The sequence below is a fragment of the Gobius niger genome (genome assembly GCF_951799975.1).
Source record: "Gobius niger genome assembly, chromosome: 8".
Classification (NCBI taxonomy): Eukaryota; Metazoa; Chordata; class Actinopteri; order Gobiiformes; family Gobiidae; genus Gobius; species Gobius niger.
The window spans coordinates 25852163-25878719 of record NC_136859.1 but is presented as its reverse complement, the minus strand read 5'-3'; the positions used below and the strand labels follow the sequence as shown (position 1 = coordinate 25878719).

Below are 26557 nucleotides of genomic sequence, written 5' to 3'. Positions count from 1 at the left end.
TTTGATCCTGGGACATAATATAGAGCATATTCTTTTATCAGCACGGTTTACACTGAAACATAGACCAAAAGAACACATTCCGACTGTGTAATCTAGCATGATAAACCAAAAATAAGTGTATCACTGGGTGTTAGAAATAGTATTATTATAAGGTCTAATACCATCAACAACATTAGTTTCTTCTGGCAAAGTGGCAAGGCAAGGCAACTTTATTTATTCCGCGCATTTTGTACACAGGGCAACTGAAAGCGCCTGTGCCAAAGTGCAGTATGTGCTCATCATCTTAGAGCATTTCTGTTTAGGTGATTCTCGTTGGGATTGCCATTAGGTTTGTAGTGGTTTTTAAAATGAAAATTCAGTTCAGAACAGTAGTTTTGCTTGGGATAATTTCTCTCCATCATTTTGACAGACAGGGTCGTAAAAAAAATCCGTCATGAGCTATTTTTATCCGTTGTGATAAATCATTATAAGCATTTTAACCTATTATTTATGTTAGGAAAAATCTGAGATTGCTGGATAAATGGAGCTAAATTAAACAAGATCTGAGCAGAATCATAGAACATGAATTTTGCAACAAAAATGTGTCAAAACTTATTCAGAGCATCAGCTGCTCGTCAATATTAAGACTCATATCTCACCATTACAAATGCATATTGGAGCTTACATTATTTAACGTTATGTTTAAGAAACGGTGGGTGAAAGACAGTAGTAGTTTGCATTGTGCTTTGAAGCCTGAAGACAGAGCAGCGCTGCGCCTGGACTTTCATTACGACCTGATTTTCAATCCTTCTAAATCTTACGTCAAAGCTAAAAATGTTCTGTAAATGCCGGAGCATTTTCAGCTAATGTAACCTCTGGTTCAGAAGGATTAACGCTTGAGAAAAGACTGAAATATGAACTGACAAACTGAACACAAGAATGGCATTCATTTATAAAAACGTTTGCAAATAAACAGACAGATTTGGTTGTTTTAAGATGACAATCTATCACAAAAATACTTGTAGCCTCCGATTATGTAATTGTGCAGTCCTAGTTGGATTGATAGCTAATGTCATTGAGTGATTATATACCACTGTAAAGTAAATGTAAAGAAATCCCGTCCAGACTTCAACACAGTTTTCTACTAATCTAGTTCATTGGTAAAGCCCTTCTCCATTCTGAAACCTTGACACTAAAACCACTTTATTGTGCTGAAGTGGCTATTTTTAAAATACTGAGAATGAGGCTTTTCAATAGTATGGTCATTGGTCAAGTACAGTATATGAACAATATAAGTAGTCCTTCATGGATTTATCCATGCTTGTTTAGTTTTAAAAGACCAGTTAAAGCCCACCTGTCGACTGGCTACTTTGAGTTCCTTCACTGGGCTTCTCCAATAGTAGTTCTTCAAGTTTTTCATCTAGAGGTGAATCTTCTGAGAAACTAATGCTGCCGAGCAATAGTCTTTTCAGGGACATAACTACAAAGAGCACAGTCATTCAGTCAGCATTCACAAAAGACAGGCCTGAAATAGATTTTACAAAAAGAATATAAGGATAAACACAAATCACCTTCATCCAGAGCACTATTGGCCACCTTTACTTGATCGCTGTTGGAGTGGCCTATCAAGTCGAAGCCTTTATCTGACAGGAAATCAATCAGCGAGTGCCTGGGGTCTGAGGACTTCTCATCCGTCAAACTGTCCTTATCTCGCTCTGCGGACACACACAAAGCTGAAGTCCAAGTACAGCCTTCGCAAATGTGGAGCAATAACACGGCTCTGCCATTTGAATCGGCAGAAAAATCTCACCACTGCCGCTTTTCAGACTGCCATTCTCTGTCGGGCTCATTGGAGCGTACAACCTGAGGAGAAGCAAACGGTGGAGGTTTAGATGATTCAATACAAAGTATTCACCATCCGAAGACTACTTTTTTTCCCACTTACGCGACAGGGCTGAAGGGGGCGCCAACAGAGGGCAGTGTCAGCTTCATCGGTGCCCCACTCTTCTTCAGGTCATCTACGGCTGTCTTGATAACCTCAGTCCATCTTTTAAACAAATCAGATACAAATTATGTGAGAATTACACCACGACTCAGCCTACTTAACACTACAAACAACACAGCTGTGATATGCATTTTACCTTCATTTTAAGAATTATTTAAAAGGTACTTACGTTTTTCTTTCAGCAAAAGACTGCGCTACTAGTTCATATATTTGTGCCCCACTTTCCCACGTGAAGATGACATAAAAAGCTTTTTGATCTAAAAAACGGAAAAAAACAAACAAAGCGCCAAACAAAAGAACACACAGGAGATGAGCTTCACAGTGGCCAGTTTCTTTACCACAATTGCATTTGTGGAACTGACCTGTGGCCACCTCACGTAGGAACACCGAGTCCAGCTTGATGATGGGGCTCAGCATCATCTTGCCTTCTACTGCAATGCTGCTCTTACTCTGGCACTTCAGCACCATTTTATCATCCAGCTTCTGCAGCAGCACCAGCATGTCCCCGAGCAGCACACACTGCACCTCTGCAGGAGACAGAAAGAGGACAGGACGGGACAGAGGTCAGAGAGGGAGAAGGTTGCACCGACAATAGGGTGTCTGTGTTACACCGTACACTTTAAAGGTACTACTGTGGATGCAGATGTGAAAATTGTGCACAAAGTAAGATGCAATTAAGGGCGTTCACTTAATCACTGACGGATTACAAATGTTTCTTTTGTATTTTTTTTGATGAGCTGGGAATCTGGGTCACTCGAAATAAGTCTAAGTAGACCCATTGAGAATAATTGAACTCCCTACTGACAATCAACAGTGCGAACTACTCATTTCAGTCATTTTCTTTGTATTGAAAAAGAAAAGAAAAAAATACAACAGCAGAAAACAATCAAAGTCTTTTTATGCAGGACAAACTAGAGCCTCAAACTGTTCTTTGATGTATAATTTAGTGTAATAGCGGAGAACACAAGTGAAGGAGTTTGTGCGTAATGCAGCTTCAAAATTACATTTAACATTTGTGAAAAGGCAAATCTTTCTCACCGATTGCCTTTTCTTTGGTGACTCTCCACGTCAGAGATCCTTCAAACAGCATCTTCTTCAGAGTTAGGTCAATGTTCTGAAAAAAAAAAAAAAGAAATGGGAAATTGATTAAGTAATACAAAAAAAAAAAGGATAAAATATACTCGCTATAGCCATAATTCAGCTGAAACCTTGTACTCAGTGTAGAGCTCATTACTGGGCTTAAGTCCCGATGTGTCCAGTTTTCTCTGGTATTCCTTCAAAGTCTGAAAAAGAGATTACATTCAGACAGACAGAACAGCACCACAGTGAAAACAATACACCAGCCAGATACCCTTTGGTCCCTTAAAATGAATTCACAACAGTCACTTCATGGCTCTGAGCAGAGTTGATGGATGCCATGTTACTCACCAATAGGTTCTCCATTGATTTGACCTCCTCGTTGACATGGTTGAGGATCTTTCTGCAGCACTCCGCGCTCTGTTGAATCCTCTCCTTCTCCGTTAAGTTCTCTGTGTAGAAAAACAAACAACACCATACACAGGTAAATACAGGTTCTACGCTGATGCAAAGACCAAGGCACAAATCACGAAGCTGCACGGGAATATGGACAGAGGGCAATTGATGGATGGTATAAGTAGCTGTAGTTAACAAAGGATTTGGTTTCTTGACTTAAAGCAACAGTACTGAAAAAGATGAGGGGAAGGTCGTATGTGCTATTCATAGTAGGGTACATGGCAGTGGTTCTGCTTTATATGCATATCAAAAAACCAAAGGCTAATCGGTCCACCTGTGTTTTTGGCAATGTTCTCAAGCAGCAGTGGATACTTGGTGAGCCTCTGCATTTCTATGGGAATGATGTCTTTAAGTTGGAGTCTGCGACATTGAGGTTTACTCTCTGCCTCCTGGGAACACAAGGCAGAAAAAAAGTGAGCACAGATTTGATATCTCTGAGCAGATAGATGCTTCTGCGCCGGACCTGTATAAAGGAGTTGAAGCGTGGGTCTTTCTTCTGCCTTTGCTTGATCTGGTCCAAGGCCCATGACTGGTGGCTGCAAGACCGCGCTGTCAGCTTCTGAAACCACTCCCCTTCTGTGCCCTCAAACTGGAGCACACAAGAGTTATGAGCACATACTTCTGAGCAAAAGCACACAGCATTCTCCAACACACAAAGTATGTATTGTTGTTTTTGTCATCAGCTGGTTATACAACTTTTCTATTTCCCAGAATCCTCAGATGAATTAAGATTAGCACAGAATTGGCCAATCAGGATTACTTCAATAGCAGTACATTCCAGATTGTGTTTAATTTTTTCAAATAATTAACTCACCCTCTTGAGCACTGTGGTGCTGATGGATTTTACTATGAAGCCATCATCAAGGCGTAGTTTCTTCAGATTTTCATAAAAGTTATCTAAATGATAAAAATAGTATAATATCTTACTGTAGGCTAAAACATTAAAATACCGGAAACAAAAAATTTAATATAAAACACACAGTGCATTTCAATGATCTCATCCAGGTTGGGGAAGATGGCAGCCTGTTCATCAGCGGTCAGCAGCTCTTCCCTTTCCAGAGGTTTGGCAAAGATCATCTGAAGAACACTCAACATCCGCACGTGAGCATGCTCAGTGGCAAATAACTCTGTGAAAGACAACAAAGACATTATAAGTAGAAAACATCTTAAAAAGTGTGTGTATCTTTTTGTCTCACCATTGATGACTTCCTGCCTCTTGATTTCCTTCTTGCTGAGGCTGGACACTGCCTCAGGGGCGGCCAGCTCCCTCCAGTTTGGAGGATCCGGCTCAAACTCCAGGAGGCGGGGCTCCACTTCCTCCAGCTGTGGAGAGGGGCTGGTGGGAGAGGCACCGGGCCCATCTGCAGCTAAAACTAGTCCATCGGAACTAAGAAAGAAAATTACTTGCAGTAACCAATGTTTTTACATTCATATATATATATATATAAAAGTGCAGTATACTTCAGGTTTGGTTCATAATAAATTGCAGTAGAAATTGTGATTAATTTCAGATTTTGCATATACTTCCACTGTATTGTCCATATAAAACGTCCATTGGCTTTACACAGACCAATTCTTTGGCTGTGGTTTACAGTTGGTTTACAGCTGATGAACAGCAGCAACACTTAATAATGGCCTTGTGCTTCTTTCCCGGGAGCTGTATTGATGTAACTCAATAGGCGCCTTCCCTTAAGACCAGTGTGTGAGTGAATCGGACTACTGGCTGACAGTTACTAACGGTCTGTCACTTACAGACCAATTTAAATCACAGAAAAACATCTTTGAAACAGTGTTTTGTGAGTTTTGACTGTCCCTGCTGTGCACATCTTCTGAGAGGCCTATTATAGAAGCGATGCCCGCCTTACGGATGGAGGTGCTGCGGGCTGAGCGGGGCTGGTGAGGAGGATGTGGTGAAGGGCGGCTGCAGGTCCACATCACTGCGGGACCGCGACTGTTTGGCCCTGGATGAGCCACGGCGCCGAGAGGAGTGCCGGTCCACACGAGCACTCTCACTGCGGGCTACTTTCCTACTGTAGGAGGCGTGAGAGGAGAAGGGAGGAGAGGGGCACGGGGTGGATGGAAACAGATAGTGAAAAGAGCATAAAGGGGCAGTAAAGGAGGATGATGAAAGAAAAGAGAAATATTGATAAACCAATAATAGGGAAAAAATGAATCAAAAGTGGGGCGTAAGTGTGAAAAGTAAACAAATGAAAGTGGACTATTTTTGAAAATGAATAAAACGGGGAAATATGCATGTGGAGATAATAACATGCATGTAAAACAGTGAAACATGTTGAATATGTTTCATATTAAAAGGTAGTTCATGGAAACCCATTACCAAAGCCATGCATTGCTTCCACATATCCCACCATGTAATCAATTAGCTACTGTATATGAACACAATTATCTGACCATTACTCAGACCACATCTACAACGTCCTTTTCCCAACTATCAAACCACGTAAGTTACTGTGTGCTAGAAACATGAGAGTAGTGTGTGCTTGTAATGGTACTAGGTATAATAGTGTACAGCCTGAAGCATGTCCAACACTCTGTCAGGGCGCGGAGACCCACCTTGTCCTCCGTCTGAAAAAACACAGGGCACCACATTGTTACACAACCATTTCATCAATTAGAGTGGCCTATTATTACAACCCTAGTAAGTCTCGATTCCTAAAACACCATCAATGCTGTATCCCTAGGACAATGGCCCTCATTTATCAACATTGCGTACAAAAATGCTGTATGTGTAGGTGTATTTGCGATATACGGCAGTGTGCATGTGACATTTATGAACCTGTGCTTTCCGCTCAGAACTCGCCGTATGCAAGAGTGTCTGATGGTAAATGCCACGGAGAAATCCTAGCGTCATTTGGATGAAACGCCCAAAAATATTCATGTATGAGGAGGCCACACCCACGGGTTTTACGGCACGAAGCACGAAGCACGGCAAAAAAGAACATTTCTCTAACCAGGAAATGCTAAATAGTTGTATATAGCCAATCCAAGATCACATTGACGAAATAAAAAAAACAGGGGAAAATAAATAGGTTAATAATAAAAAGTGATCTTTATTAAAAAAAGCTGTAGGCCTAAATAGCCAAAATATAAAAAAGGTATAAAATTAGACCACATGAAAAAATAGTGTGTGGTAAAAAGAAGAAAGCTTGGATATAACGCTGCAGTACAGGCTCTGGACCATGATCTGAACCAGTGAAAAGCAGCTGGTCAGCTCTGCGGACTCAGCGCTGGAGCCGGGCAGGACTACGCGTCTTTCGGCCTAAGCAGAGCTTTCCTCTGGGACGAAACAGGTGCGTGGAGAGCTGACAGCCGACCGGAACCTAACAAACCCGTCCGGACCGAAGACAGCCCTAAGACGGGACGAGCGGACGGTCCACAGACTCGGCGCTCAAACCAGCAAGAACACGGAGCATGGCCTCACGCAGACCCAGGTGAGTCCCGGGCAGAGCCTCTGCGCTCGAACCCGTCGTGTGGAGGAGCATGTCGATGCAGCGCAAAATTGAATCAAGTCTGCCCAAAACATTAAAGCTGTAGCCTTGTTTCATGTTTAAATCACTAATGAGGATTATATGTGATGTGGCAATAAAATGTATGCCGTTTTCCAGCGCTCTTTAGTGTTAAGTGAAAATTGGTGTATCATGTACACCACCTCCTGAACTGGTGTAGGATTTGATAATCAGATTGATAAATGCCAAAACAGGCGGTGATTCTTCGTACACCCCACATACGCTCTGATTTTCATCCATCCATCCATTTTCTTCCGCTTTATCCGGGGCCGGGTCGCAGGGGCAGCAGTCTCAGCAGTCTCAGCAGAGATGCCCAAACTTCCCGATCCACGCACACCTCCTCCAGCTGTTCTGGGGGGACCCCGAGGCGACACCAGGCCAGCTCGGAGACATAGTGATTTCATCGTATGCAAGTTTGATAAATGAGGGCCAATGAGTGAACACTGAGCACAAGCAAGGCAGATTTAACCCTAGCTGAGACAAAAACACCTTTGGAAGCACACAGGACTTGCACATCAAACAAATGTATAAACTTGATTTCAAAGACAAACTACATTCCACCGTAAGTTACCTCCATCATGCTTTTAGTGTGGAAAACCATCTCGGACGCTACCAAATATTAGCAGTGCAACAGACTAACCATCCTGAATCCATGGTAACGAGACAATTGCACAAAATGACACGTGTAGGCAACATGGCTTGCACAAAAGCTTTTGAAGAGGAATGACAGGAGACCGAAGAGGAAGTGACACATGCTATTATGAGATCAAAAGTGTAAAGGAGACACAGGGAGGAGAGGGGAAGAGCTGTAGGAGAGGATCTGAGTTCACCTCATCACACGGTCCGTCACAAAGGTCCGGGCTCTGTTAGCTAGCGAGCAACGAGCAGCATGACAAAAAAGCTTGCACACAGCAGGGACAGACTTCTGAAGGAGCCTCACCACACTCCTTCAATCTGACGGATCTCTGGACTGCATGTTCATATAATCTCACAGTAATCTGGCTCTATGTAATCCTATCATCGTTTCTACTCTTCTACTACAACTAGCCTACCTGTCTTTTTCATTCACATTCTCCTCTGTGGGCGTGTCACTGGAAGACAGAGTCTCCACTATGCTCAGGCCTCCTACAAGCGCAACAGGGGATGAGTCGCCTCCGTCTGAAATGGGTGGAGGCTCGAGACGATTGAGCAAATGGCCTGGGAGACAATGAAAAGAATAGGCAAATCAAAAAAGCAAATTTATGTCAACAATACTACACACAACCCCGGTTATTTACATCCTGGTCGGGCAGTGTATATATATTAATTTACAATTCATATCTTTAAATCGTTTCAAATATACTGATTTGGCAGTGCTTTGACTTTAGCAACTCCCCTATTGTTTTCCTGTTTCTTTACATTAGAAGAAAAAAAAAAACATATCGTTACCATCACTATTTGAAGCCTCCGGACTGTTGGCCACGCTGCTGCTGTTCCCTGAAGCGTCAGTGACTTCCAGCCCGGGCCCCTGCACCATCGGGGCTCCACCGGTGACAGACTTTCTGCTCCCTGTGGCTGGCTCCGTTACAGGGGACCTGAGGGAGGGAGGGCCTTTGCGATCTTGAGGCACTAGAGAAGATAGAGAAGAGAATAAGAACAATAATCAATAATAAATCAAGGAAATAGGATACTTTGCGTAAAAGGAAAAAAATAAACCAAGAAACAATATCAGTTTAGTTTAGTGCAATTAGGATCAGGTGAATGTTAGTGAAATCCGCTGCTCTGTGTGGAAATTAGAAGGTTGTTTGTCAGTGCACCATAAAATCACTCTACCCACTGAGTGCCATTTGGGACATGCAGACATGCTAATGGGTTAATAGGAGGTTATGGATCAACTCTAGATGCTTAAGACCGGTACCTTCATCAACTGGTTTAGGCTTGATGGTTTCAGCTGTAACAGCAGAGAAGGGCAAGACGACATGTTCTCAAAACCACTTTTAATGTAAACAGAAGCGTATTGTAACACAATAAATACTAAAGTATAGAATTAGGCCTGTGCTGCTTGTTATAAATAATGAACTGAATACATACCACTGTTATTGCCACCCATCCAACTCGGAATGCTTGGAAATGGTCTGGTTTTAATCTTCGGTATGTCGTCCCTTTTACTCTGGAAAACATTGAAAGTCATGAGCATTTAAATGCGTATTCATCCAAGGCCAAACACTTAAAGGGATATTTCAGGATGTTTGACCTCAGAATCAGAATCGTCTTTATTGCCATTGTTTGTAAACAGGTTTACAAACTGTAAACAGGTTTACATTAAACATAAAAACATATAACACAGAGTTTAGATAAATTTAAGCGATAAAACTTTAAACTATAAGGCTTTAGGGGCATGCACAGGAATATCAAAATAAATAAGATAAAAAATAAGAGGTAAAATATGGTAGACAAACACAAGTATCACACAAGTGATAGCAGTGGATCTAAGTGCGGACATACCGCATAGTGCAATAGAGCAGCTAACGGTCTGTACTGAGTCATTAGGTCTCTTTATCATAGGGCCTCATTTCCTAGTTATCTAGAGTGTTATTGACTTCTGGAGATATTATTTTTTTTATTCATTCAGTTCAGCCGGCCTCAGGTAAACAAACTACTGTAGATCCGGTAACCGAGCAGATCACTCCGCTGCTGCGTAGCTTACGACCAGGAAGCTGATGCTGCTCAAATACAAGTTTTTAAGGCTTTTAAAAGCAAAATTGTTGTATTTCAAAAATTATTCAGTCAACACAGACATTTATATTGGTAGTCTGGTGTTATACGTGATTTGCCTCAGGTGCACTGTGCTTGGGTCAGACTGACAGATTTACCATGGACATGCGCTGGATATGCGCTAGCCTAGCACCACTAGACTCTTCAAATATAAGGACTGCATGAATAAAAAATAAATAAACAATTCTCCAGAAATCAACAACACTCTGGATAACTAGGAAATGAGGCCCTATGTCAACAATACTGAAAAATCCCTTTAAGGCATTTCATTGACCATCGAGGATGCAATGGTCAGCACGGCCAGACAGAGCCATACGTTTCCAATGAGAGTGGAAGGCGTACCTTTCCCAGTGGTATCCTGAAGAAGCCGCCTCTCGACTTCTTGCTGTCAACTGCCCTGGTCTTGACTCCCAGATGCTTCATGTAGAAGGCCACAGCCGAGAAGATGGACTGGCTGGAAGAGGAAGGGAGATATATAATAGTTAACTGAAAACAAGATGACAGAATTCATTATTACCAAATACATTTACGACAGAAAAAAAGAGGTGGTTAAAACTGTTTGAAATGGCCTCTAAACTGCAAATTGCAATTAGAAATAAAAATAAATGACAGGTATTGAGCACTGTTTTTGCAAGATTATGAGTTAAATTTATTTATAGAGCGTTTCCCAGACCATAAAGTTCTTCAGAAAATGTAAAAAAAAGAAGAAAAGAAAAAATTGGGGGAGAATCTTGGCTACACACTACAGACTCTTCATTGGTCTTTAACACACACTATACTTGTGTTTCAAACTAATCTGTTGTTTTGCAAGTTATATTCTATTAAGTAGTTTGACATGCAAAAAATATGTATAAAAACACACATACCATTTCTCCTCATCCGAGACAATAGTCGGCCTGCAGGAATAACACAGTGTTAGTCATGGATTATACATTCAGAAGTTTTTAAAACAATTTCTCTGAACCAACCTGCTTCTTTTAAGTGGCATTTTATCTGTCTCTTTCACAGATGAATACCTACTATGTTTTTGGTCGGTGAAATCTGAATCGCTCTTTCTGAGTCAACGGAGAATTGATTTTTCTATTTTTTTGCTCTAGACAAAAGCTTTTGAACATACTACAAAACGTGTAAAAGAAAAGAAAAGAAAGAAATGGTCAAAAAAGACGCATTTGGAGTTGCGCCTCTATTTGCTCAAAAACAAGTACCCGTAATAGCAAACCTTCTTCTTATAGTCTAAATAATCCAAACTCTATCTTCAAATATCTCTTGAAGCCGAGTGCACCATCTGTGATCCAAAGTCAGCACTACTCCAACAAAGCGGAAATGCCTATTTATCCCGTTTTTTTGTCTGATGCAATGTAACAGCAACAGGGAGGAAATGGGATACTCCGGTTTTGCTATGAACATAAAGGGTGGGATGGCTTTCCCTGGGATTCCCACACAGAAGCCAATCAAATGCTCGGCTTCTGTGATTGGGGTCAACAGACAGACCAATAGGAAGTGGGATGGGGTAGGATCACTCTTGTGGCCAAGTTGAGCAAGGGGGAGATGGAGGAAGCTGCAGCAGTCAAGTCAATAGAGAGTATATTGTTGCCGATTGAATGGAGTGAATGGCTGGTCTGTGCACTGGAAATAGAGATACCCACTGTGTGATCGTGAGTGAGGGACTAAAGAGCTGCTTCATCACATCTTTATTAATAATGTAGTGTGTCCTCTGCACTGTTGGTATGGTCGTATCAACTGCTGCTCAGAGCATGCTTGCATTGCTACTGTTCACTTATGTTCTCCTTTGACAAGATAAAGTTGGACAGCTCTGTGCCCCAGCGATGGCCTCCTCTCCCTGTCTGTCCGACTCGTTTCTTGTTGAAGATAAGACGTAGTAGATGGCCACAGGGTCAAGGATAGATTAACTTTTCCCTAGATCTTTGGGTTCTTTTCTTTAAAAGCGTCCAGGGCAGTGGCTCTGGCTGCATCAATAACCCCTCTGGCCTTTTCGCTCCAATCTGCCGTTCCGCTTCGTAACCCCTCCACCACCATAGCCCCTCTCAGAGCTGGCTGGCACAGTGCCACTGAGGAGCCTTCCTGCCAACGTGGCAAAGCACACTCCGTCCTCCATCCTGGTCTACGTTTAATATTTAACACTAAAAACATGTACAATACGTTCCCCTCTGGGGCCAGGATTCCAAAGAAAAAGAGAAGTCACTTTCATGATTAAATAAAGGTAAAATATTGAAAAATATTCTTATTTAACCACTTAACTATAACTGTGTGTGTTTTTTATATAACAATGTAAGAGGGAGTGCAAGTCATCTGCAACATTTCTAATGCGTACCTAATATCCCAATTCTTCAAAGCGATTTATAAGCATGTTTTACAACTTTCAGGGACACTTTTCATGGACACTGTAATAGTATTGGTAACAAAATCTAGCCTTCAAGCTCACAATCAATAATAATGCTTTATAAATACACGGGCAGTCTTCTCAATGTATTGAAGGAGGAAAACATATTTCGTTTCACTACCAGTGAATAAGACATAAATTGGGTTCAGGGCCTTTAACAACATGAAAAAAAGAAACACAAGGTACTGCAATATAAGACATGTATGAACGCTACTCTCTTATTATGCGTAACAAAAAGAAAAACTGTAGGTACAACTAAGATAATCTACGACAATATTAATATATCACAGTGATATACATGATTATATATACAATATATAGTCTGTAATATAAAGATAAAGATAATGTGAATGAAAATGCTTACGTTGACTCGGCCATCTTGTCCAGTATGTTCTCTGCTACAGACTTTTCCTTCATCTCCATGGGGATGCGATCTGTGGGATAGTGGCTCTCCACATCCATCAGCTCGGCTTCATTTGGGGTCATTCCCATCATCCTCTTTTGCCTAAGAATAATAGAGCAGAGCTCAAATTAACCAATGCCACCTATTAAGTTTATGCCACTATAAACAGAATAAGAAAATGATATTGTGTGCCAAAGTGGAATTTATTTATTTGTTATCTTTACCTAAAGTCATCAAGCTGCTTGGCCACCTCTCCAGTCTGTAGGCTTTGGACATCGTGAACAAAACGCTTTTGAGTCTCTTCTGGAAGCAACTCTGGTCGATTCCGGTCTGAAATAACAGCATAAAAATAGTAAGACTAGAAATAACAAAATACGGTAATACATGTGTATAGTACACAAAGAAATAAAGAAATAATAAACACATTTCATAATCTTTAATCCAAGCAGGAGAAATAATATATTGGAGCAAAGAACAGATTTTTTGTTCAAGCATTTATTCAGTTAATAATAAAAACAGCCTAAATGACAAAACAATTTTAGAGTACACATTTTGAAAACAGTTTAACTTTTAAGATTAAAAGTTCACGTACCTAATTCATTTGATATATTGGATGGTACCGCCACTCTGAGGATCTAAAAGGGGGGAAAATACACATTACAGATAAAATTGCCTAATGCAGCAACACAAATGTGCCACTAGGGGTCAGATTAACACCAGAAATAAAAAAAGACAAAGCTCAATTGTAGAAAAATTCTGACAGATACACAAAATCTAGCTGAATAAAAGTGGATTCAGATAAGGGCCTAAACAGAGGATCCTCCTATCTGAACAACTTTCCTACAGCCACAAGCAAAGGGACAAAACTGCAGAAGTCACTAATATGAGCAACACTATGAACATGAAGACAAATAAGAGACAGTGGGGCAGGTGTGGGGAGCACAGCAATGGGAAAAGGCCCTACATCCACAGAGCAAACAGACTGGACCTGATATGCTTTTGTAAACAAACAGAACACCATGTTCCTCAGTCTGACAGAGCACAATCTATAAACCAGGAGTGTACACTGTCCATGTCCCATCATACTGTCATCTCAACAAACCAAAACTAGAAATAAGCAATGCAGAGATCTTGTATTGCAAGATCTCCGTCTCTGAAAGGTCCTCAGCAATTTTACTGTATATTGAACAAATCCCAGGTCATTCACAACTAAATCAATTCAGAGCCAAAGATACTGATTGTCTTTAGACTTTATTGTCCTTGTATTTGTATGTAATTTGCCTTCTGCGTTTGTCCCATAATTCAATGCCGGTGGGTCAGGCTGTAAGACAGCCCTTCTCAAACTCGGATCCGGATGCAGAACTCGAGCTCATTTGGTCTGGACCCCGGTGGCATCTCAGCACTGTGAATTTAATTGCCATAGCAGAGCTTGTTGCATTACCATAAGTGCAGTTGCAGTTTTGGCCTGTAGGGACAGCGTCATAAGTCACAGTCTGCTGGAATGGCACAACAATAAGCTCTTGAGGTTGAGTCTAGATTACTGGCTTGTATCAAAATCATTAAATAAAGAGAGTATTATAATTTATATTCTTTCAACACCCTTAACTGGTCATAGAACTGCAACTGTTAATACACCTTTCTTTTTGTGCTATGCTGAAGACGTGAAGAGCTCCTCTTATTGGAAACATAGTGATGTAAAACAAGAATTTGGCAGATTAATCCAACTTTACTGCAATGAGGCTTTTCATTTTGTAAAGAACTTCATCATAGTGAATGTGCATTTTCAACCATGAACGTTGTAAAGAGCTCTTATCACAGCTGTCTGAGTGCTGTACATTTATATCAGTCCCTTTGTTTTGCAACAACATCCTGTGTACCACATTTTAGGAGCTTACAGACAGTGCCATGTTTCTCATTAAAACTCTTGAGTGTTTCATTATAGGGCTGCGTTTCACTCATATATACACTCAGTATTATGCATTTTTTTCCTCATGTTACAATGCACTATGTATTTTACATTTTCACTACCGTATTTTCTGGACTCTAAGTCCGTACTAGATCGGTCACCGTACTAGAGGTTACCGATCCCTCCAGGCCGTTGCTCCTAGGGGCTTTGGAACGATCTTCCCTCCTCTTTGCACTCAATTGACTCTGTTGACACCTTCAAGAGCAAACTTAAAGGAGTATAGGAGGAGACGTATACCCGTATAAGTCGCACCAGCCAAAAAATGCATAATGAAGAAGAAAAAAAACATAATATGAGTCGCTCCGGAGTATCAGTCGCACCAGCCACCCTGGTGCACTGTCCCGGCAGGACATTGTTCAAGCACCCATTTGCGAACTCATTCCTCTCACTGTGGCCATCTAGCTTTTACCCTTTCTTCATTGCAGTAAGCGTAACTTATTTGTGTTAAGTCTTAGCAGATACTGGTACTCAAGCCAGCAGTGCCCTCTAGTGGCTGTCAGTGTGAAAATAACAAACAAGTGAAATTACATATTTTGATATACAAGTCGCACCTGAGTATAAGTTGCACCCCCAGCCAAACTATGAAAAAAGGTGCGACTTATTAGTCCGAAAAAATACGGTATTTAAATGAGAATACAGTTTTCGGACCTTTGACTCCTGTGAATTTCATTTTTCTGACCTTTTGATTTAAAGTTTGAGAACCCCACTGTAAGGAGTAACCACTAACCACTGAGTCACTGTGCTGCTGACAATAAATGAACTCATCAAATGCCACGTTCTATCTTTAGCATCGGTAAATTAATACATTTAAGACTTCCCCGTAAGTAAGCTATGACTTTTCACCCTCCAAATATGTCTCAACTCCAGACACTGTCACATTGTATATTCTTTCACAATGCATACACAATACACAGAAATATTACAGAATACAAAAAAAAACTGTTTTGTCCCAGCTGCGCTAAGGTCAGGGCAGCGGAAAACCTAATTACCCACAATCTCTAACAGTACACGTTGTGCAATGGGCTACTTACTGCGCCCTTGTCCAAAAAGTTGTTGTGAAACTCCACAAACTGTTTCTTGGTCTCTTTGGCACTGAGGTTTTTAAGGAGCGCTCCATGGAGGTAACACAGCTGAGGGGAAAGACATGAAGGCACAAAGATTAGTTGGTGCACATTGTACTGTATGTTCTTCAGCTTTTATGAATACTTCATTAGAGCATGTAGCCCGAAAATCTAGAACGGAGAGATGCGTTGGCGGAGGTCTGCACGTCTGAGATATGTAACTATTATGTAATCAGCATTGTAAGTATGGTCAAAGTGGGTCTGAAAGAAACTCTACACAATTCTCCTTCCTTGTTTACAACAGTTATTTTTTTCTCATTGTTTACATGGACAGCTACGGACAAAAGGCCCTTGGGGAGGTGTGAGATGAGGTATCATAGAGTATGAGGCATAATGGTATGTCGCTGGGTCATGGACCCAAAACAAAACAGACAAAAAAGTGAAGCGTATTCTTCATAAGACCACTTAAGAAAGGAGCTCCGTGTGCACTGGGTGTTGGCTTGGTTCATTTACTCATTCTTGACTTTGTCAAGAATGAGGCTAATGGGCAAGGGAAGTTTCTTTAACTACATTAACTCAACATAGCTTTGCACAAAAGAAGTCCTTCTTAATCCCAATGCAATCACTTAAATAACAAAAATACATGCTCTACACAGCTAAGTGTAATGCTATTAGTTGGCAGCAGCAAAACTGATGTTTAAGGGTATGTAATTACTGCCTGTAGCTGCAGGCAAAAGTTCTTTGTATTTCCCATGTGACCCCACGGGTGTTGAGCAATGCCTTTTGTGTATAAATAGCTGTTAACATCCTATGTGCAGGTCAGTATGATTACCCCTTATATTTAAAATAAGATTGTCTTTATTCATACAGTGTAAGTTACAGTGCTAATGGTGTAGATAGTGTTTAACCTCTTAACCCCCACTTTAACCGAGCATATTTTCTTCAGTTCGGCTTGACCCAAATCTAAAAGCTTCTCAACTAGAGTTTGGAAAGCGGTGACCTGCAAAACTGATCCAAACTGTTTTGTCATGTCATGTCACCACGCTTTTATCACATTGTTGAAGAATTTTTGTCGTGTTTTTGTTGCTTTGTTCCGTTGGTATTTTGGCGTTTTCGTCACTTTTTCCACCACATTTGTCCCTTTTTTGTCGCATTTCCATCACGTTTTCGTCATGTGTTTTTGTCGCTCTTTTGCCGCTTTGTCCCTTTTTTATTGCGTTTTCATCCTTGTTTCTGTCGCTGTTTTGATGGTTTTTTTCAAGAGGCTTTTAGGGTAAAGCTGAACTGGAGAAAATGTGCTTGGATCAGGTGAGAGTTAAGAGGTTAACTGTGCTGCACATGTTTTAGTAGATATTCAATGTCCAACAGTTTTACCTTGTGATACTTGCTTTATTACCCATGTTTATACATAGACGTCTAAATAAAAATTCTAAATAACTTTTGTAAAACATTGCTGTAGAACACAAGGAGGTTCTTATAAATAGATAATGCAATATGTCATTTGTGACATATTGTGCAACTCATATTTCCAAACAGGTTCACTTAGATAAAGGGGAAGGAAAGCCATAATGCATGTACATATGACTGGATCTATGCGGTCGTAAAAGAAGAAGCTCTGAGACAGACAAAAAATGTCATAGAAGAAAGAAAATGATGTGTTGATCAATTGGATCACTTTGCTGAACATTCTACCATTTTTGAAATGCTTTGGTGGACACTCCAGCTCTTACCAAAGGCGCAGGGTCGAACTGCAGGATGACATGTTGGATGAAGGCTAGCAGGTGAGCCGGGTGGTCCTTCAGCTTATCTATAGAACTGAAATATTTACACTGATCTTCCCCCACCTGAAAAAAAAAAAAAACACAGCCTGATTAATATTAAATCAATACCGCTTTTATCTCGCAGTGAAATTTGACTCACATCATTGAGATCATTTTCGAAGAATTCGTCCTCGGCCCCGATGATGCTCATGGCTGGGTTAGAGCTGTGAGCGCCCTGCTACAGGAGACACAAATGAACAAAAGGGGGAAGCATTAGAAGCGGGGAGAAGCTGTTGAAAGTTGAAATTCAAGACAGAAGCCTTACGTAAACCCACATACAGACAGACAACACACAAAACTAAAAGTAAATAGACCCCATGAATTTGCAAAAGCAGGATTGCAACAGGCACGAAAATAGAAGCTTAAAATAAGCAAATGCAGACAGACTAACATTATGCAACCTCAAATAAGCTGCTCCTGCACTTGAATTACTGAATGTAGTTACTGAAATTGTGAAACGCTAAAAGAAAAAAGGTAAAATATGTATAATTTTGGTTAAATTGCTTCAGCAGGATTGTCAGAAAGATCAATAAGGGAGTAAACGCAGATTCATTAGCATTCAAGTCCTGGCCAAAGCAATGTACTCTATTTATATGCATTTCTACCTTGCATACCCTGCATTCATTAACAATAGCATGTAGCCTTTTTCTATTTACATACACTGATGCAAACTCCAGTGCCAATGCCAAACTTTGCCTTTGAAATCCATGAATGGACGGGAGGAGGGGGAAAAAAAGCGCCACAGCCAGCGGTAACCAATTTTCCCCCTCGGTCTCCACGCCCTGCGCCACTTCCCCTGCACGCACACACACACTCCCAAAAGCACACAAACAAAACACACAACCCCTGTATTCTGTCCCCCAAAGGCCACAGACGCAGAGCCGCCACCAGGGAACACCCCAACATATAAAACGTCCTCATAAGCCTTTACCACTGTCCGACTTAAAAGACGGATCTGAATGTCTGCGTACAGTATTATGAGCTGGAACTGAGAAATCACTTTGCGGTTAAACTTTACACAAAGATGGAAGTTTGTAAATAACCGCAGCTCAATGGCCTGAATAAATATGTGCAAACTGTCACAGGCAGGGGGCGAAAACCTGCAAAGAGGTCAAGGTAAGCCCTGGCAGAAAAGAGCGAATTAAACGTGAGAGAGAGAAAGAGATGGGAGGGTGAAGCGGAGATAGGCTGCAGAGAATGCAGTCATTCATGGTCATGTACAGTGGGCTGAGAAAGGGCCAGCAGTAGAGCAACATGTGTAGGAGGGGTTAGCAAAACAGACAGGGACACACACACACACACACGAACGCACCGCAGCGGGGCCACATGCACGGGCCGTCAGCGGGCAACTTACCCAAAACCATAAAAACACCAATTAGCTACAACACTCCCTCGCGGAGTTGTCAACGTTCAAGAGGGTAAAGAAAAGATGGTATAAAAGCACAACGTTGCATGAATACTTTATGTAGACGCTGTGTTTATTCATTTGTCGCATTAAATGTGGTATTTTATTATTATAGCCTATTATTAGTTTGTTGTTTTGTAAGGGAAAACAAGACACTAGGATGAATGTAAGGTGTAAGGTGGATAGAATTTTGCTTTTAACTTAAAATCCAAAGGGGGATTTGTTGTCTCTATTAAGACAGTGTGGTCTGTAACACTGCTCATTTCTAGTTTTTGACTGAGCCTACAAAGTCTCTAAAGTAGGAGAGGGGGGTGCTAAGCCTCCTGGGAACAAGAAAATGTCACATGACGACAGTTCACAATGTCCCAGCTTAGCCCCTTTAACTTAATAGGAACAGATTTAGAGCCTAAAAAGAAGTGCTTCTAATTGTGTTGCATTGTTATTTTGGACCAGAATAAAATGAGGAATTTAACTTTGTTTGTTGCCTGTTTCACATTGTGTTGACAGTATCCCAGCCTCCTCATTACAAGACATACCGCTTGCTATCTCCGTTGATTTGGGCAAAGGTATGCGTACAGTAGCGACTAGGGAAAAGTTCATCAAGTGGGAGGTCATCTGTGCTGCCGTCTCTGGGAGTGGGAGTCTCTTGTGCCCAGGAGGAGCCAAATGTTGCATTCCAGCATATGGCACAGATCAGGCAACAAGCAGTTTGTTTGAAGTTTTAATAGCGCCAGGCCTCCCTCTTCACCTTTATCGCTGCACATACATGCTAGTTGCCGTACAGGTCTACGTGGGTGTGAGTCAGATTTAGCGGAGGTTATCGTTAACTTGCCTCTGTCCAGGCGGTGCTGCGGACAGGGGCTTGGTACAGCTGCCCTCACTCACTTCGCATTCCAACACTAACTAAGTGTCAAGTGGCATCAATCTAATGATAGCCATCGAGCGTACGTGCCTTTGTGTGTGTGTGTGTGAGTTAAGAGCGAGTGCGTATGTGGGAGGGGGGCATCGCTATGTAATGCGGGAGCTGCCCTGTACATTCATGTGTGTGAGATAGAGCTGCTCGATAAGGGTGGGCAATTTCATCACGAATTATGTGCACTTAGTATTGTTACATTGCCCCTAACAGTTCATTTAAATCTGCAGCTTCTGGAAGTTCACACTTCTTTCTGATTGGTTAAATCTGCCAGTCAGTCAGGAGACTAACCAATAGGAAGAGTCTGTGTAGGAAAATGTGTGTGTTTGAGCAAAGAACTGTGTTATACAGAGATTTGATTGGTAGATTGTCATAGGGTTCAAGTTTGTCATCGTATCGCCGAGCCATACTGCATGATATGATGAACAAAACAGATTTCTTCATTTTATTTTTAACTGTATACTTAACTGTCTTGAATATGGATTACTTATCTCCAATGTCTTGATAAACTAACAATATTTGCTTTAGCTGTAGTCTTTTAATTGTCACATGGTGTCTCCCGTCCCACTCCCTTCTGGAGACAGGCTTCTGTTTCAGATTCAGAGTCACGTGGACTCGTCCAGACCTTCATGTCCTTCGCCTTTTCCCCACTGATCTGAAGTGCCAAGAAGGGCTGGACGTTAGCTCCACAGTCTGGAATCTGGATTCCCATACAGCCTGGGTCTGTCTATAGCCTGTCCGTCCATGGGAGTGGATCTTTTCTTCAATCTGGCTCTCCTCAAGGCTCCCCACCGGGTTAATGAGTTTTTCCTTGGCATGAAGGGCCCTCCTTCTACTACCCATCTGCTGGGTAGTAGAAGTCATTTGGACATTCTTTTTCTATTTTACTTTTTGATATCTGTCTCCAAACTGTTCCTGTTTGTAAAGCTAAGCAGGGTAAGGCCTGATTGGTACTTGGGAGACCACGGGAGAAAACCAAGAAGCCTGGGTGAAAAAGTGTGTGAGTGAGTGGTTGGTGGTGGTTGTGAGTGGGGGGGTGGGGGGGCGATTGCGCAGATCGACGCCTCACTTACGTCGGTCTACCCCAGGGAAGCTGTGGCTACGATAGCTTACCACCAAGAAGAATGTGAATCAAAATTGAAAGGCGTCTGTGAGCATCTGCAAAAGTGCTATACAGGTCTAATGCATTATCATTATCATTATAAATTTCATTTGATAAGAACACTGTGATATTATTTAAATATTGGTTAAACTACTTTAACACAGAACAGTAAATTTATTTGTTTTTGTTTCAAAGATAGCACCTTTTATTACACCTCTTGAACAGTTGAACAAATCTATCAAAATCTCTGCTCCTGGTGTTGATGGCAGGTTCGAGACAGGCCTAATAATACCCCCGTCACTCCTGCTTCACCCCGTATGCAAACCCCCCACTGTGAGACTGCTGTCCAAATAACTGGCTGTTGATAGAATCCCTTGAAGCCAAAAGATGGGACCTCACCCCAAATAGGGCATCTTCAGCATCCATAGTGCAAGAAGCAGGGAGCACCTGTCAATCAAGCTCCTGTAATCACATGACGCTGGCTGTCAGTGTGAAGGGCAAAAGGTTTAAAGCAAATTTAACAATATACAACAATACAATAGAACGACTATAACCATATCAGTCTTCCCATAAAAAAGGCCTCTTTGTAACAATGGAGGAATCAAATTAAGTCAGTTTATTGACATGTCATGTATTTGACAAGCCAAAGGAAGCAAAGGAAGTCATACTCTTAAGCTCATCATTTTAAAGAGACTCGATGCAAGTTGATAATTTTATACTCACTACTGCCACCTCAGGTCTTACGTGTAACTACAGTTTCTATATTAAGCTCGTGCATGACGGCACAAGCTTAATAGGATTTTAAAGGCAGTTGTGGTGAATAGGTCTGGGCTCATTCTACACATTAGGACATGGCTGGAACATGTAACATTGTATGTAACATTTTTAAACTCCGTATAGTCCCTTTAAATAAAGGACTTCTCAAAATGCCTCATCAAGGAACTAAATAAACACCGTGAGCCTGTGCTGATTGTGGTCCAGCTGCAATCTCACAGGAAATGTCAAGGGCAGAAAGCCTAAAGTAGCAAACCCATGAACTGAAAACATGACCTGCCTGCAATGCATTATCTCATGCTTATTATTATCATGCTTAATATGGATATGTGTTATCATCATATACATTGAGTTGCCTTGTGTACAAAATGCGCAGTATAGATGAACATGCCTTGCCTTGCCAATATGTACAACAACACTAGAAACAGGGAACATTTAAGGATAGTAAACAAAAAAGATGGGCATTACAACGTAAGAAATAAGAAAATGTCACTCTACAAAATGTCCCATGAGAGGCCAGGGCTCACCAGCAGAAGAGGGAGTTTCCTGCTTGAATACAGATCTAATGAGCGTCTAATGAAGTCAAACAGTCATCATTAGTTTAGCAAACACTGGGTAAAAGTGGACATCAGAATAAAGGGTGAAACATGATTATAAAACTGTCAGATCAAAATACATAATCAGCAAAACTTGACCACTTTAAGTACAAGTGAGAAAAGCTCCATGTTGATGTGAAAATAAACTTAAAGCAGTACTAAGTAACTCATGCCCCTAGAGGCCATAAGTGCCAGTGCAGGTGTTGTAGCATGTGTTATTTTACTCATTGTCTGTGAGAGTAAATACTACACTGACAGAAAAGACAAAGGGAGTGAGAGATTTTTTACATCCAATTACACAATGGAGATATTTTTTTTCACTCAAACTTGGCTATAAATACTGTTTAAGTGGTGCTAGCCTGCAGTTAGCTTTGCCCGCTAGCCTGTAAGCTTCTCCTTCGTAATTCCATTAGTGTGTATTGGTGACTCCGACCCAGTGCAGGGAAAGTTGCAAGCATGGTTTTTTGGCCAGAGACACCAGGCGGAGATGAAAGACCCCAAATCATCCCATTAACACTCGTATTACCCCCAGGGGGACTACGAAAAGGATTTATTAAGGTAAACAAGTTACTACAGTAAAATATACAAATAGACCTTTCAACTTGAATCGGAATGACTACTTGTTACGTTTACATTGTTTTAAAGTCACGCTCTATGTTGCCCACACTTACAGAATGTATTGTGTACTATTTAAAACATCCGTTTAGGGCATTAGTGCTATACCTGCTATAGGAAGGAACCCTCTGCAGAACCGCTCCAAACCTGTCAGACATGTGGTCTGTTGTATGGGTCACATGGAGGTGGTCACAATGGGCCATGTCCTGTCCTCTTTACTATGAGGGCAGTGGACTAAAATAGGCTAGCGGCTAATTGCTGCATCTCGCCCTGTTTGTGCTGCTGTTTATCTGGCTCTCTCATCAGCGCCATTAGCCTGGGTCTATGGGGGTGTTCCTAAGTAGACCGTGCAACCCCTGTCAACCACCTAAAAGCAGCAGAAGAAAAAAACCTGAATTGGATAGGCACATAGACAGGAAGTGGGTGTAATTTCCTCAGGAAGCTATCAAAGCCATTTCCTGCAGGACCTATCAGATGGGGAGAGAAAATGGGGAAAATGAGATAAAAAAAAAAAAAAGTGTTTTTCATACGTCTCTGGTATAAAACATGTATCGGGGGGGGGGAGCCTGGTGCCACGCTTTGCTACGTTCACATGGGAACCATAAAAGGAAGTTAGCGCGAAGCATGAAGGAAGACTGGTGATAACAAATGAGGAAGGAGAAAGAAACTGAACAGGCCAAGCTGCCCTTTACGGATTTTACTTCTTGCATTACTTTCCTCGCCGTACAAAACAGGACTTTGGCGGCAAGCACCACAGCCTATACAAATCCTATAGACTAAACAGAAAGAGAAGCAGAGGGGCCTCACGGAGAGGGAGGAGGAGGGTGGAGAAGAAATTAAAAGAGGGGACACACAGAGGCAGGAAATGAGAAACAAGGTAGCAATGGTGGAAAAAACGCACAACAGTCTGCAGCACAGTCCCGTCGGCTCGGCAGTCATGTAAGAACTAGGAAACTGCTCACGTAAAGCCATCTGTAATTTTGTAACCTGCAGCGACACAAAAGAGGTATTGTGCTGTGAGAGGAACAAAACCACATCCGACACAACTACAGACGTTTCTAATCATTCTGCAAATAATGGCAAGATTACAAATGAGAGTTTGAAAGAGGCAAAGTCAATGCGGTTGTGGACTTCGAACAGTAAAACAGCTCTTTGACATTTATTCACATAACTAGCCAAGACCCAGTTGTTTATTTAGACCTGTGTGTGTGCCCCAAACAGGAACCTGGGCGTATGAGATTTCTTTAAGCTGCATCTTTTTCTTTCTTGTTTTCAACCCATGGAGGTATGCTTTCCATCGCTATGTGTTCCCACCTCACAATACCTACTCCATCCCTTACAATTCTTCACTTGCTTCATTTAAATGCGTATTTAGGGCACAAAGTACAAGTTTACTGTTATCAAACCTTTGAACCAGACACCAGACTTCAATTCAAGACCTTTAGTTTAAATTTTCATTATACAGTGTTGAGCGACACAGGAGACTCCTTGTGACAAACTCCTCTGTCGACTTTGAAATAAAGGATAGACCACATAGAATACATTGCGGATTTAGTTTCTTACTTCCACATTTATGCTAAAGCACAATCGGTCTGTTTCTTATTCACAAACCGTTTTTTTGTTTCCAGCTTTAGGTATAGGGGTACTTCTGGAATTCTTTCAGATGTGAAATTATGTGTAACTCTCAACACTAAGTAGGGAAAACTCGTTCCATTCGTTTTTTGTATCCGTCTGCAGCATCATTCACTCTTCATCACCAACCTCACACTACAGCAGCCAAAGTTCCTCCAAAGGCAATCCACTGCTTCTCCATTTAAACCTACCCCTTGACAAAGCCTCGAACACCCCCAATCACGAAACACATGCAAGATGCAAGGGTGTTGAAGTGTCCTGCTTAACGACACAATGGCAGCAACAATAAAGCTGTAAACCTTTAAGCTAGCAAAAAAAAAAACATCTGCTAACTTTCAACTAGCAATGTTGTTCAAAGTATCAAATGAAACAATCCGTTTTTATGCCAATTTCGTTGACTGAATTATTAGAACAGTTATTCTGCCCTGACAAGCTCTAAGATAAGGAACATTTTATAGATCCTACGGCGGGGATATTTGTTTGGCAGGTCTTCAAATGGGTTTAAGTGTCCAGGCAAGCGAACGCATCAGTCCGGAGAAATTTAAGCTGCACAAATGGAGATGCACTTCAAAAAGCAACCAACGCTAATATTAATGCAGCTGTCAGTGTTTAGTGTGGCTTAGACAGTTTATAAGTGAAGCAGCAGATGAGGCACAGACAGGCCTGTTCCACATTACATCATTACGGCAATGTGATACTTCTTCTTGAGACGTGACTCAAACATGAACTGGCAACCCAATAGAATCATACGGATTTTAGAACGAAGGGGTTAGCAGGTTATAAACATTGCACGACCTCCTGGAGACGTAACTACAGTGTTTGTGAGAAGCTAATTGCCGGCCCGTCAATGGCAGTGGCAGAGGCAATGTTGGATCTTCCAGCATCTTTCTGAAATTTGACTGTTCAGGCTTAAAGGAGCTATCCTTGATTTATTTTTTATTTTTTTGGAATAAAATTTGTCTTGTCCTTTAGCATATGGTAAAATCAGACATTTATCCAAAAAACACTGGTTTTTAAGCCTTTTAAACAGCCATAAAATGTCAGGCTCGTAGGCATTTTTTACAGTGAGGTGACAGTTTTCTCCCTGAAAGTTGTGAAACCTGGTTTAAACTCTGTCCCTGTGACGAATGTTGATGTTGTAAATGCATTAGGAAAGTTTGAGATGAGTTTTAGGCCAGAAAATAGCAATTTGAAATTTGAGTGACCCTGTTTCTTTGTACAATTGGGTATAGCTCTTTTAAAGTCTTTAAGGCAACAATCCACTGAACTATGAGAAAAAAAAAAAGATAGTCCTGTGACCTCATTGATGCATCGTAGATTACAAAACATAAAATTGAAAGGAGCATTTGACACTTTGCAGTCACTTAAACTGATATTCGCACAATAGTAATGGAGACAGACTTGATCATTTCCTCGTTGAAAACACTGCAGGCATGTGTTAAAACTGCAGAAAAATAGCTTGTAGAGTTGCTATTGTTTCATACACTGTGAGAAGTACAAAAGGAAAGAGGGGCTTCTGCGTGGCATAAGTGAGAAAGTCAAACATGTCAAGCTGTTCCTCCACCCTCTGTGTTCCATCGCTGCCCTTTTCTCTCTCTCTCTCTCTCTCTCTCTAAACTCACCTCCACCCCGAGTGCTGAAAGCAAAAGGTTCCTTGTAGAAGTGTGCACCAAGACAGACCGCTGCATTCAGAGTGGGCAGACAAGGCCCAATTATGTAATTTAACAAGCATTACGTTGTGGCTAAAATAAGATTACAGCCAACAGCGCACGGAAAACACAGCAGGTCCTTTCACAGCTTCGCGGGAGAGTCTGCCCTTTTGTCAATACTTTGTTTTCAGCGCAACAAAAGAATGTAATTCACCAAATTCTCTGTAAAGTCTTTGGATTGTGTTTAGTTCAAGCAATAAATAGAACTCTGCTGCAAGTGTGAACTCTCAGGTGGCCCCTTTGACCACCTACAGACCACTTTACACAACTGAAAAGGAAGTGAGCACAGCTAATAGTTTCCTGATATAGGTCGCTGGGAGACCACTCTTTGGTAAAGCAACTTGAATAATACTACCAAGCAC

General features: G+C 41.4%; 1 protein-coding gene across 4 annotated transcripts in view; it reads right to left on the bottom strand.

The window, feature by feature from the left end:
• arhgef1 (Rho guanine nucleotide exchange factor (GEF) 1) overlaps positions 1–26557 on the bottom strand; it is a 35612-nt gene that overhangs the window by 2648 nt on the left and 6407 nt on the right. The window contains exons 1-29 of one of the 4 annotated variants that reach the window (XM_079561866.1): positions 21269–21335; positions 17550–17627; positions 17360–17473; positions 15600–15698; positions 13195–13237; positions 12827–12932; positions 12564–12704; positions 10665–10694; positions 10141–10252; positions 9115–9193; positions 8942–8974; positions 8473–8652; positions 8097–8241; positions 6092–6103; positions 5383–5547; positions 4714–4904; positions 4498–4644; positions 4332–4414; positions 3981–4106; positions 3792–3906; positions 3413–3513; positions 3193–3267; positions 3023–3098; positions 2347–2511; positions 2154–2241; positions 1925–2026; positions 1790–1842; positions 1551–1694; positions 1334–1459 (exon numbers count right to left, since the gene is read on the bottom strand). In XM_079561866.1, the coding sequence (XP_079417992.1) occupies positions 1334–1459; positions 1551–1694; positions 1790–1842; positions 1925–2026; positions 2154–2241; positions 2347–2511; positions 3023–3098; positions 3193–3267; positions 3413–3513; positions 3792–3906; positions 3981–4106; positions 4332–4414; positions 4498–4644; positions 4714–4904; positions 5383–5547; positions 6092–6103; positions 8097–8241; positions 8473–8652; positions 8942–8974; positions 9115–9193; positions 10141–10252; positions 10665–10694; positions 12564–12704; positions 12827–12932; positions 13195–13237; positions 15600–15698; positions 17360–17473; positions 17550–17627; positions 21269–21295 (2956 nt within the window). In that variant the 5' untranslated portion in view covers positions 21296–21335. Of the gene's footprint in view, positions 1–1333; positions 1460–1550; positions 1695–1789; positions 1843–1924; positions 2027–2153; positions 2242–2346; positions 2512–3022; positions 3099–3192; positions 3268–3412; positions 3514–3791; positions 3907–3980; positions 4107–4331; positions 4415–4497; positions 4645–4713; positions 4905–5382; positions 5548–6091; positions 6104–8096; positions 8242–8472; positions 8653–8941; positions 8975–9114; positions 9194–10140; positions 10253–10664; positions 10695–12563; positions 12705–12826; positions 12933–13194; positions 13238–15599; positions 15699–17359; positions 17474–17549; positions 17628–21268; positions 21336–26557 lie in introns of those variants that run through there. The other 3 variants (XM_079561868.1, XM_079561867.1, XM_079561869.1) reach the window with 3 other exon arrangements.